General features: G+C 48.5%; 1 protein-coding gene across 1 annotated transcript in view; it reads left to right on the top strand.

Moving 5' to 3' along the window:
• Positions 1-18,668, top strand: part of fxn (frataxin) — a 79,660-nt gene that overhangs the window by 22,266 nt on the left and 38,726 nt on the right. The window contains exon 6 of the mRNA XM_061278294.1: positions 10,502-10,599. Coding sequence (XP_061134278.1) covers positions 10,502-10,599 — 98 coding nt within the window. The remainder of the gene's footprint in view (positions 1-10,501; positions 10,600-18,668) is intronic.

Raw genomic sequence — 18,668 nt, 5'->3', positions numbered from 1 at the left:
GTACCGAGCCAACTGATAAGGGCGGTTCGGTCCCTGTATCACCGATGCCAGAGTTTGGTGCGCATTTCCGGCAGTAAGTCGGATTCGTTCCCAGTGAGGGTTGGACTCCGCCAAGGCTGCCCTTTGTCACCGATTCTGTTTATAATTTTTATGGACAGAATTTCTAGGCGCAGCCGAGGCGTTGAGGGTGTCCGGTTTGGGGACCTCAGCATCGCGTCTCTGCTTTTTGCAGACGACATGGTGCTGTTGGCTTCTTCAGGCTGTGATCTCCAGCTGGAGCGGTTTGCAGCCGAGTGCGAAGCGGTTGGGATGAGGGTCAGCACCTCCAAATCCGAGTCCATGGTCCTCGATCGGAAAAGGGTGGAATGCCCTCTCCGGATCGGGGATGAGATCCTGCCCCAAGTGGAGGAGTTTAAGTATCTTGGGGTCTTGTTCACGAGTGAGGGAAGGATGGAGCGCGAGATCGACAGGCGGATCGGTGCAGCGTCGGCAGTAATGCGGACTCTGTACCGATCCGTCGTGGTAAAGAGAGAGCTGAGCCAAAAGGCAAAGCTCTCAATTTACCGGTCAATTTACGCTCCTACCCTCACCTATGGTCACGAGCTATGGGTCGTGACCGAAAGAACGAGATCCCGGATACAAGCGGCCGAAATGAGTTTTCTCCGCAGGATGTCCGGGCTCTCCCTTGGAGATAGGGTGAGAAGTTCGGTCATCCGGGAGAGACTCGGAGTAGAGTCGCTACTCCTCCACGTTGAGAGGAGCCAGATGAGGTGGCTCGGGCATCTCATCAGGATGCCTCCTGGACGCCTCCCTGGGGAGGTGTTCCGGGCATGTCCCACCGGCAGGAGACCCCGGGGACGACCCAGGACGCGCTGGAGAGACTATGTCCGCATTACTGCCGACGCTGCACCGATCCGCCTGTCGATCTCGCGCTCCATCCTTCCCTCACTCGTGAACAAGATCCCAAGATACTTAAACTCCTCCACTTGGGGCAGGATCTCATCCCCGATCCGGAGAGGGCATTCCACCCTTTTCCGATCGAGGACCATGGACTCGGATTTGGAGGTGCTGACCCTCATCCCAACCGCTTCGCACTCGGCTGCAAACCGCTCCAGCTGGAGATCACAGCCTGAAGAAGCCAACAGCACCATGTCGTCTGCAAAAAGCAGAGACGCGATGCTGAGGTCCCCAAACCGGACACCCTCAACGCCTCGGCTGCCTTGGGATCCCCCGGGATGAATTAGATGAAGTGGCTGGGGAGTGGGAAGTCTGGGAGTCCCTCCTGAAGCTGCTGCCCCCGCGACCCGACCCCGGATAAGCGGAAGAAGATGGATCATTTTTTTAAAAATTGTTAAAAAAAAATCATAAAAATTGGGTGCGTATTATACATGGGTACAGGCTTTTTTCCAGCATCAACATGCCATTTTTAGGGTGCGTATTATACATGGGGGCGCATTATACACGGAAGAAAACGGTACTCTTCAACTGTGAGTGATGGAATCTAAAACAAAAATCCAGAAAATCACATTGTATGATTTTTAAACAATTAATTTCCATTTTATTGTAGGAAATAAGTATTTTATACATCAGAAAAACAGAACTTAATATTTGATGCAGAAACCTTTGTTTGCAATTACAGAGATCAGACGTTTCCTGTAGTTCTTGACCAGATTTGCACACACTGTAGCAGGGATTTTGGCCGACTTCTCCATACAGATCTCCTCCAGAGCCTTCAGGTTTCGGGCTGTCGCTGGGCCACAGGGACTTTAAGGTGCCTCAACAATGGAGGCACGGAACAGGGAGCTTAAAGTCCGTGTGGCCCAGCGACAGCCCCGAAAGCTGAAGGCTCTGGAGAAGATCTGTATGGAGGAGTGGGCCAAAACTTGTAAGGGCGGTTCGGTCCCTGTGTCATCGATGCCAGAGTTTGCTCCGCATTTCCCACAGTAAGTCGGATTCGTTCCCAGTGAGGGTTGGACTCTGCCGAGGCTGCCCTTTGTCAAAGATTCTGTTCATAACCTTTATTGACAGAATATCTTGGCGCGCTTTGGGGACCTCAGCATTGCATCTCTGCTTTTTGCAGACGACGTGGTGTTGTTGGCTTGTTCAAGTTGGGATCTCCAGCTCTCACTGGATGGTTTTGCAGCTGAGTGTAAAGCGGTCGGGGTGAGGCTCAGCACCTCCAAATCTGAGTCCATGGTCCTCAGTCGGAAAAGGGTGGAATGCCCTCTCCGGATTGGGGATGAGATGCTGTCCCAAGGGGAGGAGTTCAAGTATCTTGGAGTCTTGTTCACGAGTGAGGGCAGGATGAAGTTTGAGATCGACAGGCAAATCGGTGCAGCATCGGCAATAATGCAGACTCTGTACCAGTCCGTCATGGTGAAGAGAAAGCTGAGCCAAAAGACAAAGCTCTCAATTTACTGGTCAATCTACGCTCCGACCCTCACCTATAGTCACGAGCTATGAGTTTTGACCGAAAGAACAAGATCCCGGATACAAGCGGCCAACATGAGTTTCCTCCACAGGGTGATTCAAGATTCAAGAGTTTTTATTCGCCATGTTTGAGCGTGCCAAACAAGGAATTTGACTTCGGTAGAAACACACCCTCTGTTCAACATTTAGGTGACTAACAACATTCAGGACATGTGAATAATGGCAAAAACACTGTAGACAAATTCAAAAAGGTGTGAAGAGCAGGATGTTATTGCACAGTAATGACTCTGAGACTATGAGTGGTGTGAGTTCATCAGAGCAACAGCCTGGGGGAAGAAGCTGTCTCTGTGTCTGCCTGTTTTGGCATACCGAGCTCTATAACGCCGTCCAGAGGGGAGTAGTTCAAACAGACTGCAACCTGGGTGAGAAGGGCCTTTAGAGATGTTTCTTGCACGTTTCCTGGTCCTGGACAGGTACAACTCTTGGATAGATGGGAGGTTGATTCCAATGATCGGGCTCTCCCTTAGAGATAGGGTGAGAAGCTCGCTCATCCGGGAGCCGCTGAGAGGAAAGCCAGATGAGGTGGCTCGGGCATCTCAACAAGATGCCTCCTGGTCTTCTCCCTGGGGAGGTGTTCCGGGCATGTCCCACTGGCAGGAGACCACTTGGACGACCCAGAACGCGCTGGAGAGACTAGCATGGCCTTGGAACGCCTAGGAATCGCCCAGGATGAGCTGGACGAAGTGGGTGGCAAGAGGGAAGTCTGGGAGTCCCCCCTAAAGCTGCTGCCCCCGCGACCCGACCCCGGATAAGCGGAAGAAGTTGGGTTTACAATCTAAAATGAAGAATGAATATGAGCTGAGGAAGGGGATGACCGTGACCATTACGAGCCCTCTACCATCCCCAATTAGTTCCATCCATCCATCTATTATCTGTACCGCTTGTCCCCACAGGGGTCGCGGGCGTGCTGGAGCCTATCCCAGCAGTCATCAAACAATAGGCGGGGGACACCCTGAACTGGTCACCAGCCAATCGCAGGGCACACAGAGACGAACAACCATTCACACTCGCACTCACACCTAGGGACAATTTGGAGTGCTCAATCGGCCTACCAAGCATGTGGGAGGAAACCGGAGTGCCCGCAGAAAATCCTCGCTGGCCCAGGGAGAAGATGAAAACTCCACACAGGGAGGGCCGGAGGTGGAATTGAACCCGCACCCTCCTAACTGTGAGGCGGTCGTGCTAACCACTGTCTCACCCAGCCGCCCCCAATGGTTCCTTTTCTTCTAAATAATTCTTTTAAACTGTCAAATGAATTATAAATAAGGAGATGCAAGCTGTGAGAAGAAGCCTGCTCTGTCCCAGCCGGCAGTGGACGGGTATGACGCAATGTTGCGTTCGAGTTTTATTTGTAACCTTAAACGGCACACCTTATCTAGAATCCCGTGGTGTATTTCAGCCACATCCTTGTGGATTCATGCAATTTAATGCGACAAACTCTTCTTGTTGTGCAAAACGAAAGTTGGCAACCATAAAGGAATGTAAAATAGAAGCAGAACCCAGATGTACCCATGTTATTTTTCTTTTGCTCTTAACAATAACCCCTTTAAACCTTTGGCTAAAGATGCCGAAATACCGTTAGGTTAACTGTTTTAAGACGAACTTGAAATAAAAAATGAACAGCAGTGCTGTTCAAGTATTCAGTGTCGTAGTTGTTCAAAACAGGTACATGTTGCGCCAGAAAACAGTGTGGCTATTAATGGTGTGAGATTGTGTAGCACATTGAACACAGTGTCGATAAAAGCACTAAATGGTACGTGCACCTTCCAAAAGATCTGTGAAACAGTGAGGCCGTGAAAGGTGAACCGCGTTATAGCGATGGTTCACTGTATCCCAATCTCAACACAGTGTACAATTGTACAAAATCAAGTCAAATTTATTTATGTAGCCCTAAATCGTAAAAATGTCTAAGGGCTTCACATACTCACATTTGACAAGTAAATATTAACATCCCATGATCATAACTCCCTGAAGGGCAAGGATAAAAAAAAAAACTGGCGGAAAATGAGAAACCTTGAGAAGCAAAAAAAAGGGGAACAAATTGCTTCCATAATCGCCGATCTTGATTTAGTCACTGTTCTATAACCTCCCTTCACTCCTTGGTCTAACATTTCCCTGCAGCAGGCCGTCGTCCCGTCGTGTTTCAAGCCTGCCACCATCGTGCCTGTGCCAAAGAAACCTGCTCCGTCCTGGTTCAATGACTACCGCCCCGTGGCACTTACGCACATCATCATGGAGTGCTTTGAGCGGCTTGTCATGGAGCACATCCGATCCGTTCTCCCCCCCCACCATAGACCCCTTTCAGTTTGCGTACCGTGCCAAAAAATCCTCTGAGGATAGCATCTGCTCTGCCCTCCACTCGGCCCTCACCCACCTGGAGAGAAGGGACTCGTATGTGAGATTGCTGTTCGTGGACTTCAGTTCTGCCTTCAACACCATTGTGCCACAACGTCTCATCAGCAAACTCGACAAGCTGGGCCTCAATACCTACCTCTGCAACTGGCTACTGGACTTCCTTTGCCAGGTGGTACGTGTTGGCGACAAAGTCTCCGCCAGCATCACGCTGAGCACAGGGGCCCCCCAAGGCTGCGTGCTCAGTCCGCTGCTCTTCACCCTGCTGACGCATGACTGCACTGCAACCTACAGCAACAACCGCATAGTGAAGTTTGCTGACGACACGACTCTGGTGGGTCTCATCACCAAGGGAGACGAGACTCATTACAGGTTGGAGGTTGACCTTCTGACCACGTGCTGCAGGGACAACAACCTCCTGCTGAACGTCGACAAGACCAAGGAGATTGTTGTTGACTTCCGGAAGGGTCACACCCAACACCTGCCGCTGACCGTCGACGGTGCTGTGGTGGAGAGAGTGAGCAGCGCCAGGTTCCTGGGGGTGCACATCAGTGAGGATCTCTCCTGGTCCACCAACACCGCGTCACTGGCAAAGAAGGCCCAGTGCCGCCTGTACTTCCTGCGGAAACTCAGGCGAGCGAGTGCTCCTCCGGCCGTCATGACTACATTTTACCGCGGCACCATTGACAGCGTCCTCTCCAGCTGTATTGCTGTTTGGGGTGGTAGCTGCACTGACTACAACATGAAGGCCCTGCAGCGCATAGTGAACACGGCTGGTAAGATTATTGGTGCTTCACTCCCCTCCTTGAAAGACATTTACACCTCCCATCTCACCCGTAAGGCGACCACGATTGTGAGTGATGTGAGTCACCCCGGTCACTCTTTGTTTGATCTTCTGCCCTCTGGGAGGAGGTACAGAAGCCTGCGCTCCCGCACCACCAGACTCACCAACAGCTTCATACTCCAGGCTGATAGGATCCTGAACTCTCTCCCCCTTTCGGCGTATCGCCCTGTACTTTGCGCTATGCTGACTGTCTGCTGTATGCACACTGGCTCAGTTTTGCTCCTCTTATTTATTGTGTTATTTCTTTATTATTTATTCATCACTCATATTATTTATTTATTATTTATTGTTTGTGCATTCTTGTTTTTATTTTGTGTCGTCTACTTGTATGTCTATTGTGTACTATGTCTCGTCACCGTGGGATAGAGGAAACGGAATTTTGGTTTCTTTGTGTGTCTTGACATATGAAGGGATTGACAATAAAGCAGACTTTGACTTTTTGGTCTGCTCTCAACTGCCCTTGACCATTTCCACCTTCTCTTCCAGTCCAATTGTAATCGCCACAATTAGATTTTGGGCTCAGATGAGAAGAAGTCTATCCCTTTACGGGGCCTCCGACCTCACGCCCATGGTAAACAATCATCTATTCTCACCCTAATGCACGGATATGTATATGAAGACCCCTCCCCCTCCACACGAGCAGCCCCTGTGCCTCTCTGCCGATAGCGTGAGGAGGGCGCTTGCCGCTATCAACAGCCATAAGGCGGCGGGCCCTGACAACATCCCAGGTCGAGCGCTGAAGGACTGCGCTGGGGAGCTGACGGGTGTCTTCACGGACATCTTTAACATTTCCCTGCAGCAAGCCATTGTCCCTTCTTGCCACCATCGTACCTGTGTCGAAGAAACCTGCTCCGTCCTACGCACCACCAGACTCAACAACAGCTTCATACTCCAAGCTGTTAGGATCCTGAACTCGCTTCCCCTTTCTGCGTAGCGTCCTGTACTTTTCCGCTATGCTTACTGTCTGCTGTATGCACACAGGCTCCGTTTTGCTCCTCTTATTTATTGTGTTAGCTGTTTATTTATTATTTATTCATCACTTTTATTATTTATTGTTTGTGCCGTCTTGTTTTTTTATTGTGTCGTTTATTTGTATGTCTATCGGGTAATATGTCTCGTCACCGTGGGATAGAGAAAACGTAATTTCGGTTTCTTTGTGTGTCTTGACATGTGAAGAGATTGACAATAAAGCTGACTTTGACTTCAATGACTACCGCCCCGTGGCACTGACGCCCATCATCATAAAGTGCTTTGAACGGCTTGTCATGGAGCACATCAGGTCCATTCTCCCCCCCCCCACCATAGACCCCTTCCAGTTTGCGTACCGAGCCAAACGGTCCTCAGCAAACTCGACAAGCTGGGCCTCAGTACCTACCTCTGCAACTGGCAACTGGACTTCCTCTGTCAGATCCCTCAGGTGGTACATGTTGTCGACAGAATCTCTGCCAGCATCACGCTGAGCACGGGGGCCCCCCAAGGCTGTGTGCTCAGTCCGCTGCTCTTCACCCTGCTGACGCATGACTGCACTGCAACCTACAGCAACAACCGCATAGTGAAATTTGCTGACGACACGACTCTGGTGGGTCTCATCACCAAGGGCGACGGGACTCAATACATGTTGAAGGTTGACCTTCTGACCACGTGGTGCAGGGACACATAGTGAACACGGCTGGTAAGATTATTAGTGCTTCACTCACCGCCCTGAAGGACATTTACACCTCCCATCTCACCCGCAAGGCGACCACGATTGTGAGTGATGTGAGTCACCCCGCTCACTCTTTGTTTGATCTTCTGCCCTCTGGGAAGAGGTACAGGAGCCTGCGCTCCCGCACCACAGACTCACCAACAGGTTCATACTCCAGGCTGTTAGGATACTGAACTCTCTCCCCCCTTCTGCGTAGCGTTCTGTACAATTGCGCTATATTCTGACTGTCTGCTGTATGCTCACTTGCTCCATTTTTGCTCCTCTTATTTATTATGTTGTTTGTTTATTTATTATTTATTCATCACTCTTATTTATTTTGTGGGTGGCTCTAGCGTAAAACTGTATCTGAAAGCTCAGCGCCTGAATTACGAGAATGCTGACGTCACAGCCCACACTCGAAATTCGGCACCAATAGAAAAAGAGCGCGCGCGGAGTGCGCCGGGTCTGTACTACTGAGCACGTACACGCACTTGTGAGTGTGCACGGAGCTTTCTGACACGGCTTCCGGGACTATCGTTTTTTTCCGTGTATAATGCGCAAAATTTAACAAATTGATTGTCCTAAAATCTTGGGTGCGCATTATACATGGGTACAAATTCTTTTTTATTTTTATTTTTTTTAATTTTTATTTTTTTTAAGATAATCATGGTACAACAAAACCAACAACAGGACTGACCGACAAAGTCGTGGAACAAAAAGACAGGGTGACATTACCAAAGACAGGAACAGAAACCAAACTGACATCATGACAGTAACACATGCAAAGATCCGACGGTGAGCGAGGGGCAGACAAGACTTAAATACAAAACACGTTACATTGATTGAGGTGAAACAGGAAGGGAGGGGCGACGCGAACAGAAACTATGGCAACCGAGACATAGCAAAACTGGGGACGAGACATGACAAATCTCCCTCGAAATAAAACTTGAAATCACCTTCTTGTTTGTTGTCAATCGCGCATCGCATTCAGCCACCCTGCCCAACACACTTAGTCAGTAAAATTCATAATTGACGACACATAGTTTGATGCGATGGTGCAATCCTTGATGGTGTGTTATTGTCAAATATTGTTTGTTTTTTAATCTCTATCGTGGACCGGACGTCATACAGAGGTAGTATCACTGCGCATGCACACTATGGATCCGATGCGCTGAACGGATGCGCAACACACGTCAGCTATATAAAGAGCAAGAGTTGTTTTCTTCCTTAGTTTCAATTCACAGTTTAATTAGCAGTTTCAATCAGCAAATAACAAAATGCGTATTACAGGTAATAATTTATTTCACAACACTTTGCCTTGTTCCTTTAGTCTCTGCTGTTCACTTCAAACACGCTCCATACAAACGCAATGCTCTCGTATCAGACGCTTGCTCGATCACCTGCTCGTTTGCTGTCACAATGTACCCTACACAAATCAGAAACATTTGTTGTGGCTCCGAGTCACGACGAGGGGCAAGTTTTGTTTTCCAAGGGTGTTTTTATTCCTCTTCAACTTCTCTCCCATACAGAGCCGCCTTTTTCACATGTCCGCACGCCTTTTTCACATGTCCGCACTGATCGGGGTGGTGCCTTTACGGGCAGTCGGAGAAATCAACGCCAACAAAAAAAAAATACATCCAGCCTAGTTAAGACCATACCAAAGACTATAAAAATGGGACCCATTGCCTCCCTGCGTGTGTGACGATCATTGGGACTTTAAAAAAATAAATAAAATTGGGTGCGTATTATACATGGGTACAGGCTTTTTTCCAGCATCAACATGCCATTTTTAGGGTGCGTATTATACATGGGGGCGCATTATACACGGAAAAAAAAGGTAAATGCCCGGACGGCCGTTTCCCCATCTACTAGGGAAACGCAGTCATTGCAGGAAAAATGACCCCAAAAAATGTTTTACAATAAATCTATTCGGGTTTGGCGGGTCGGATTAAATTAGTTTGGTCATTTCTGACCTAGACCTATACAGGCTATTTATTTGCATCTGTACGTCTATTTTTGAAATCTCAGATACATTTAACATAATTTGGATGGGTAAATGATTCACAAAATTAGCTGGAAAATAAATAAAGTCTAAATATTACATGAATCTTATTCATAAAAATGTTACAACTATTTTCCATTTCCAATCTTCACCTGTTTACAATCCCTTATTGTAGACAGGCTATTAGAGCAGCGATCCCAAAACTTTTAGCACCATGGACCGGATTTATGTCGACAATATTTTCACGGACCGGTGTTTGATGACGTCACCATTTTTGCAAACAAAAACTTCTAAAAACAATTTGAGAAAAAAAATCTGATAAAAATCGAATGTCGAAATAAAGCAAATAATCACCCACTGCACATTGTTTTTTGAAGTTTTCTTTGCAAAAATTATCCGTGTTTGAACTCCAGACCTATTTCTGCAAAGCAGACTAACCATAATCTTAAATGTTACCGTGCTGTCTTTTCAGCCATTCATATAGTGTGACGTCTTCAAAAGTGTTAGGGAGCCGATGTGGATGTGGTGCCAACACTGGCTTTTAAGGTGTGGCGGACAAATATATACAACAAAATAAAATGATTCCACCAGCATAAAAAGCATGCTATTATCGTACCAAAGGAAAAGAGATGCAGGTGTGTCGCAATAACTTTTACTGAAAATACTTGTAAAATGAGGAATAGAAAGAACACACACCACGGAACCAACCCCACCCCCCCACCCCCTTCAATCCTTAGTTCCATGGTGGAATTCTGTATGCGAACACCTATGCAACTTTACTCGCAAAGTCTTCATAACATCACGGCAACAACATAACAGAAGTAATGTTATGTTTTGTTCACATCACGAGGTTTTGGAGAAAATCCGGCCCATTTTTCAAAATAAAAGAGCATTCAGACTCGGGTAAATAAAATGGAAATAATGTTATACTTTGTAGTGCGGCCTGGTAACAAATGATCTACGGGCCGGTACCGGTCCATGGCTCGTGGGTTGGAGACCACTCTATTAGAGTTTCCTCTGAAAAAACCCTTTAGTGAGTGCAAATGCTATTTCACAGCATTTTAAGGAACATTTTGGAGAAACATTGAAAGTGTTTACATTCTTGTATGATGTGCCTATTCTTCTGCAGAGCGGTGTGCTGACAGTCAAGTTGGATGGTCACCATGGAACCTACGTGATCAACAAGCAAACGTCAAACAGACAGATTTGGTTGGCTTCTCCAACAAGGTGAGACCAGATGGTGCTTTGATACTATAAACTGACCATCCACATAAATAGGCCGGCCTGCACGGTGGAATGAAGTATGTATAATAAAATAATTGTATCACAAGTTGTTTGTATTTACACCATCAGAAAGGTTTTCTTATAGACGCTTTACGCTTGTGGAGTGCACCATGGTACTGCACTGGTAAGGACATCCGCTCCACAGTTCAGTGGTGTAGTGAGTGAATCGTGTGTCTTGACCGGGGGATATGCTGCACTACATGTCAGTCACCAACCGTACCCCATCCAATCGTCGCGTGCTTCCTACAAGATTCAGTCCATTGGTGCAGGTCTGTCAGGAAGCGGGACAAACAGCTGCCAATCATGTTGACGTAGGCATTATTCATTGTTGCTTTGCTTTGAAAAGACCATAAAAAAAAAATAATAAAAGACTATGAACTCGTTCCTGGTTGGTGATGCGAGGACAGTATGGACTTTCTATTCTCCAAAAAGAATTTGAGGTAACAAATTGTTGAATGATAGATACTATGTCTGCTAATCAGCTACTAGCGTCAAGAAACGTTTTGAAATTGAAATGTCACGTATATTTCCAAATCACTTTTTAAATATTGTACACCACATTGTGAGGGATTGCTGCCACATCTCTACAAACAAGTCCTCTATCGTTGCTCCACTGGTGAAAAGTTTCTCTTCCCTTTTTCTCCATTGTGTCTGTTTTTTCTCCTTTGTGCACTTTTTGCGGTCTTTCGTCAGAGGAGGGGCACTGTAGCAGAGAAGGCACCATTGAACACAATATAAAACAATCCAAAGAAAAAGTAGATGTCCATATTCAAAATGAAGAGCTGCATGAAGTGGCCCTCAATTGTCGTGGCAATGTCTGCGACGGTGGTAAGCCGCCTCAGGTCCCTTGTCTGGATTGGTCGACATTTCAGTTTGGGTGTCCCCAGCTGGGGATGGGGGGCCGGACAGAGAACACAAACTGCAGCCTAATCGGCCAACACAGATTAATTGAAGGCCGTAGCATAAAAATGTGTTTTCAATTGTGTCTTAAATGTTCTAAAATCCCACTGAGGTAGCAGTTCTGATATCTATCGGTAGGGCATTCCAAAGCTTTGGAGCCCAAATAGACAATGCTCTAGACCAGGCGTGATCAATTCCGGTCCTCGAGGGCCGGTGTCCTGCATGTTTCATAGGTCGACCTGCTGCAACACACCTGATTCAAATGATCAGGATTGTTGTCCAGCTTCTCAGAATCAGCTTTATTGGCCAGGTTTGTGCATGCCAAACAAGGAATTTGACTCCGGTTGATCTCAGCCTCTGTACAATATTTATGTGACAACATTTAAAGTAAAAGTCAAAGTCAGCTTTATTGTCAATCTCTTCACATTTCAAGACACACAAAGAAACCGAAGTTACGTTTTCTGTATCCCACGGTGACAAGACATTACACGACAGACATACAAGTAAACGACACAATATAAAAACAGGAAGGCACAAACAATAAATAATAAGAGTGATGAACAAATAATAAATAAACATAACAACAAATAAGAGGAGCAAAACGGAGCCAGTGTGCATACAGCAGACAGTAAGCATAGCGCAAAAGTACAGGACGCTACGCAGAAAGGGGAAACGAGTTCAGGATCCTAACAGCCTGGAGTATGAAGCTGTTGTTGAGTCTGGTGGTGCGGGAGCGCAGGCTCCTATACCTCTTCCCAGAGGGCAGAAGATCAAACAAAGAGTAAGCGGGGTGACTCACATCACTCACAATCGTGGTCGCCTTGCGGGTGAGATGGGAGATGTAAACATCTTTCAAGGAGGGGAGTGAAGCACCAATAATCTTACCAGCCTTGTTCACTATGCGCTGCAGGGCCATCAAGTTGTAGTCAGTGCAGCCGCCACCCCAAACAGCAATACAGATGGAGAGGACGCTCTCAATGGTGCCGCGGTAAAATGTAGTCATGACGGCCGGAGGAGCGCTCGCTCGCCTGAGTTTCCGCAGGAAGTACAGGCGGCGCTGGGCTTTCTTCGCCAGTGATGCGATGTTGGTGGACCAGGAGAGATCCTCACTGATATGCACCCCCAGGAACCTGGCGCTGCTCAATCTCTCCACCACAGCACCGTCGATGGTCAGCGGCAGGTGTTGGGTGTGACCCTTCCGAAAGACAACAACAATCTCCTTGGTCTTGTCGACGTTCAGCAGGAGGTTGTTGTCCCTGCACCACGTGGTCAGAAGGTCAACCTCCAGCCTGTATTGAGTCTTGTCTCCCTTGGTGATGAGACCCACCAGAGTCGTGTCGTCAGCAAACTTCACTATGCGGTTGTCTCTGTCGGTTGCAGTGCAGTCATGCGTCAGGAGGGTGAAGAGTAGCGGACTGAGCACGCAGCCTTGGGGGGCCCCTGTGCTCAGCGTGATGCTGGCGGAGATTTCGTCGCCAACACGTACCACCTGTGGCCTCTAACAGAGAAAGTCCAGTAGCCAGTTGCAGAGGTAGGTATTGAGGCCCAGCTTGTCGAGTTTGCTGATGAGACGTTGTGGCACAATGGTGTTGAAGGCAAAACTGAAGTCCACGAACAGCAATCTCACATACGAGTCCCTTCTCTCCAGGTGGGTGAGGGTCAAGTGGAGGGCAGAGCAAATGGCATCCTCAGAGGACCGTTTGGCACGGTACGCAAACTGGAAGGGGTCTATGGTGGGGGGGGAAAACGGATCGGATGTGCTCCATGACAAGCCGCTCAAAGCACTTCATGGTGATGGGCGTAAGTGCCACGGGGCGGTAGTCATTGAAGCAGGAGGGAGCAGGTTTCTTCGGCACAGGTACGATGGTAGCAGCTTTGAAACACGACGGGACGATGGCCTGCTGCAGGGAAGTTTTAAAGGTGTCCGTGAAGACATCCGTCAGCTCACCAGCGCAGTCCTTCAGCGCTCGACCCGGGACGTTGTTAAGGCCCTCCGCCTTACGGATGTTGATAGCGGTGAGCGCCCTCTTCACGCTGTCGGCGGAGAACACGGGCAGCTCGTGTGAAGGGGGAGTGGCCTTCAGCGGGCAAGTGCTGTTCTGAGCGTCGAAGTGAGCAAAGAAGCGGTTAAGGTCATTTAGCAGACGGACGTCTCCTTCACAGCTCTGTGGCGCGGACTTGTAGTCCGTGATGGTCTGAATGCCCTGCCAAAGGCTTCGTGCGTCCCTACTGTCCTTGAAGTGGGCGGTAATTTTCCAAGAGAACGCCCTCTTCGCTTCTTTGATGCCCCGGGACAGGTCGGCCCTTGCAGTCCTCAAGCCAGCCTCATCCCCCGCTCTAAAGGCTTTGTCCGGGGCCCTCAGCAGCCTGAAGAGAGCCCCCGTCAGCCATGGCTTCCGGTTAGCCCGAGTGACGATGGATTTTGAGTGAGTCACATCATCAATGCACTTCCTGATGTAGAAGGAAACAGAGTCAGTATACTCCTCAATGTCTGTCCGATCGTCGCAAGTGGTAGCCCTCCTAAACATGTCCCAGTCAGTAGAGCCAAAGCAGTCACGGAACGCATCAGAGGCACCCCACACCCGTACCCGCTTGTGAACCGATCTGGATGCTCTCACCATTTGTCTGTACGCAGGCAAAAGCATGACAGTGATATGGTCAGAAAGCCCAAGATGGGTGAGGGGGGCGGCTTTGAAAGCTCCTTTATGCGAAGAGTAGATAAAATAAGATAATCCTTTATTATTCCCTCACTGGGGAAACTCCTGTGTAAGCAGGAGTACACTTAACATACACGCATACGGGGAAGGGGGTAAAAGATTTAAAAAAGTAAAAGATATATATAATTTAAAAAAATATGGACAGTATGTACACAATACACAATATACAGTGGAGATAACAAAAACATTAGATAAAAAAATAGAGCAAGTGAAGGAAAAAAAAACAGGTAAAAAGAGTATGAGGTAGACAGATGTTTCACATATGATTGCACATACGGTTATTGCACGTTATTATTGCACGTAATTATTGTCCGTTAGCTACAGTGATTTAGCCTGGTTGTATAGTCTGATGGCAGCAGGGAGGAGGGACCTGCGATGCCTCTCGGTGGTGCATCGTGGGTGACGAAGACGGTCACTGATGGAGCTCTCCAGGGCTCTGACAGTCTCATGAAGGGGGTGGGAGACGTTGTCCATGATGGAGGACAGGTTAGCCACCATCCTCCTCTCCCCCACCACCTCCACCCGGTCCAAACTGCAGCCCAGGACACAGCCGGCTTTCTTCACCACCTTGTCCAGCCTCTTCCTCTCCGCTGCAGTGATGCCTCTGCTCCAGCAGACCACCCCATACAAAATGGCGGACGCCACCACAGAGTCGTAGAAGATCCTCAGGAGGCCGTCCCTCACTCCGAAGGACCTCAGTCTGCGCAGCAGGTGGAGTCTGCTCTGGCCCTTCTTGTATAGGGCCTGAGTGTTACCAGTCCAGTCCAGTTTATTGTTCAGATGAACACCCAGGTACTTGTAAGAATCCACAATCTCTACGTCCGTTACCTGGATGTTCACAGGGGGGATGGTTGGTGGGTTCGGTGAAGTTGAGAATGGGCTGGGGGGTCTTGGAGGGGGTGTAGCAGGGTGCGGGGTTGAGGTGAGAGTCCTCGGAGCAGAAGAGGCTCCAGTCGGGGGAAGTTGCAGCAGGGCTGGGTGGGTGGGGAGAGGAGTGGATGGTTGTTCAAACCGGTTGAAGAACCGGTTCAGGTCATTCACCCACTCCTGATCCCTGTCCAGCGCAGGTCTGGAAGTGCTACGTCCTGAGATGGTGTTCAGGCTCCTCCAGACCCCGCTGACATCATCTCGCTGCAGTTGGTCTTCCATCCTCCTCCTGTAGTTGCTCTTCCCCTCCCTGATCTTCTTTCTCAAGTCCCTCTGCAGCGTTTTCAGCAGGTCCCTGTCTCCTGATTTAAAGACCCTCCTTTTGTCCCTGAGCAGGTCTTTGATCTCAGGGGTGATCCAAGGTTTGTTGTTTGCAAAAACTCTGACTGTTTTGGTGGGTATGGTGGAGTCTACACAAAAGTAAATGTAGTCTGTGACACAGCTGGTGAGACCGTCGATGTCGTACCCGTAGTCCTCACAGTACACGTCCCACACCGTGGTCTCAAAACAGTCCTGAAGAGTCCAGATCTGTCTGGTGTGAGTGACTGCTGGTTGCCTGTGCACCAGAGGCTGATACAGGGGGAGAAGGTGGATCAGATCGGGATCAGATCTTCCAAGAGGGGGGAGGGGGGGATGATGTATATGCCTCCTTAAGGTTGGCATAAAAAAGGTCCAGTGTTTTATTTCCTCTGGTACTGCAGGTGACATATTGGCTGAAAGTTGGAAGTGTGGATGAAGGAGAGGCATGATTGAAGTCCCCGGTAATAAGGTGGAGGGCATGTGGATGCTGTGTTTGCAGCCTGCTTGCACTGCTGTGCAGGACATCGCGGGCTGCGTCGGCATTAGCATTTGGGAGGACATACGCAGTTATCGCAATAACGTGCGAGAGTTCCCGCGGCAGGTAGTGTGGCCTCAAGCTAACGGCTAGCAGCTGAATGTCCGCGCTGCAGAGTTGCTCTTTGATAGTGATGTGCCCAGGGTTACACCATCTATCGTTCACAAACACAGCAAGCCCCCCTCCTTTCCTCTTACCGCTCTCTTGTATCCTGTCTGCCCTTATCAGGTTAAATCCGTCCAGAGCGACGGCAGAGTCCGGTGTTTGCTCCGTTAGCCAGGTCTCCGTGAACAGCAGCATGCTGCATTCCCTGTATTCTCGTTGGTGCCGTGCCAGCGCCGTTAGCTCATCCATCTTATTACAAATGGATCTCACATTCCCGGTGATGATGGTGGGGAATGTGGGCTTGAAGCGGCGTTTCTTTTTCCGGCACATAACACCCGAGCGTTGTCCTCTTTTCCTCCTCTTCAGCTCGGGGGAAACATTGGGCTTGTAGTCTGTTAGCTTCCCTTGGCTACAGAGGGCTAAAAGCTGACCACGTGTGTAAACAATGGAGCGTTTATGAACGGTGAGCGGTGATGAACCAGGTGAAAAATAGGAAAAATAAAAGGACCAGCCTCACTGTTTTTGCAAACATGTTTCTGCCCGGTAAAAAAGAAAACACAGGACTGAGAAAAAAGAAAAAAAAGAGTAAAAAAAAAACATATAAAACGAGACAATATACAAACGAGTCGACGGAGCTGCTGCAAACGTGTCGCCACTACCGCAGCGCCAAAAAAAAAAAAAAAAAAAAAAGTGGCAAGAACCGGATATTTTTGCCCAGTGATGTCTCTGAGACTCTATGAGTGGTGTGAGTTCATCAGAGCGACAGCCTGGGGAAAGAAGTTGTGTTTGTGTCTGCTGGTTTTGGCGTACGGCACTCTGTAACGCCGTTGAACAGACTGTGACCTGGGTGAGAAGGGTCTGTAGAGATGTAGAGAACCTCGGTTTTCGACCAGAATCGGTTCCAGAAGGCGGTTCGAGAAGTGTTTGAATTCCGAATCTATTTTTCCCATCACAAATAATGGACAAGAAATTTAATCCATTCCAAGACTAAAAAAAAAGAAGCCTTTTTTAAGCATTTTTTTTTCATTTGCGCATTTTTTGTCCGATCGCGCAACTGCAGCGCACCGCCGAACGTGCAGCAGTAGCGCGCTGCCGACCGCGCAACTGCACCGCGCTGGTCGCATTATTGTGACAGAGCAGTCGCTAATATTGAGAAAATGTTTTTAAAGTCCTAATGAACTTTCCAAAATTTAAGTGGACCTCAGTGCACAGGGAGCTTAATTTGGTCGGATCGCGCAACCGCAGCGCACCGGGCGCTCACTGTCCCATTGCTTTCGGAGCGTCTTTGTGTTTTAGGATGGCTTTACTGCTCCCACTTGCTTCCTTTGCAGGCATGATTAGAGTTGATGCAATCCTCAGAGCAACGCGAATGTAATAACGTACAGTCAGTTGGCATGCGGGTCCTCTCGGCTCATCTCGCGAGGTTCGACAACCAAATTTCGCCGGACATCCGAAGCAAAAAAGAGAACCTTGATGTTCGAAAACCGAGGCTCCACTGTATACCGTTTTTTTCCGTGTATAGTGCGCCCCCATGTATAGTACGCACCCCTAAAAATGGCATGCTGATGCTGGAAAAAAGCTTGTACCCATGTATAATACGCACCCAATTTTTATGATTTTTTTTAAAAAGAAATTTAAATTTTTATTTTTTTTTTTAAGTCCCAATGATCGTCACACACGCAGGGAGGCAATGGGTCCCATTTTTATAGTCTTTGGTATGGTCTTAACTAGGCTGGATGTAATTTTTTTTGTTGGCGTTGATTTCTCCGACTGCCCATAAACGCACCACCGCGCTCCGTGCGCACACGGGAAAGAGGCGGCTCTGTATGGGAGAGACGTTGAAGAGGAATAAAAACACCCTTGGAAACCAAAACTTGCCCCTCGTCGTGACTCGGAGCCGCAACAAATGTTTCGGATTTGTGTAGGGTACATTGTGACAGACAGCAAACTAGCAGGTGATCGAGCGAGCGTCTGATACAAGAGCATTGCGGTCGTATGGAGCGTGTTTGAAGTGAACAGCAGAGACGAAAGGAACAAGGCAAAGTGTTGTGAAATAAAATATTACCTGTAATACGGATTTAGGTAGAGAACTGAACTCTCACTCTTTATATAGCTGACGTGTCTTGCGCGTCCGTTCTGCGCATCTGTAATGGCGGCCTCCGTATGATATCCGGTTTGCGTGTGCGCGCGTGTGCGTGTGTGCGCGTGTGTGCGAGAGCGAGAGAGAGCGCGAGAGAGAGCGCGAGAGAGAACGCTCAACCGTAGCACGCCGCCGACCGCCCAACTGCACCGCGCTGGTAGCATTATTGTGACCGAGCCGTCGCTGAAATTTAGAAGATATTTTTAAAGTCCTGATGTACTTTCTAAAATTTAAGTGGACCTCAGTGCGCACTGCGCAGGGAGCTTAATTTGGTGCGGTCGCGCAACCGCAGCGCGCCGGGCGCTCACTGTCGCATTGCTTAAAGAGCGCCTTTGTGTTTTAGGATGAACAGCAGAGACCAAAGGAACAAGGCGAAGTGTTGTGAAAT

This window comes from Syngnathus typhle, linkage group LG5, assembly GCF_033458585.1.
Source record: "Syngnathus typhle isolate RoL2023-S1 ecotype Sweden linkage group LG5, RoL_Styp_1.0, whole genome shotgun sequence".
Taxonomy (NCBI): Eukaryota; Metazoa; Chordata; class Actinopteri; order Syngnathiformes; family Syngnathidae; genus Syngnathus; species Syngnathus typhle.
This window is presented reverse-complemented; position numbering and strand designations above follow the sequence as displayed.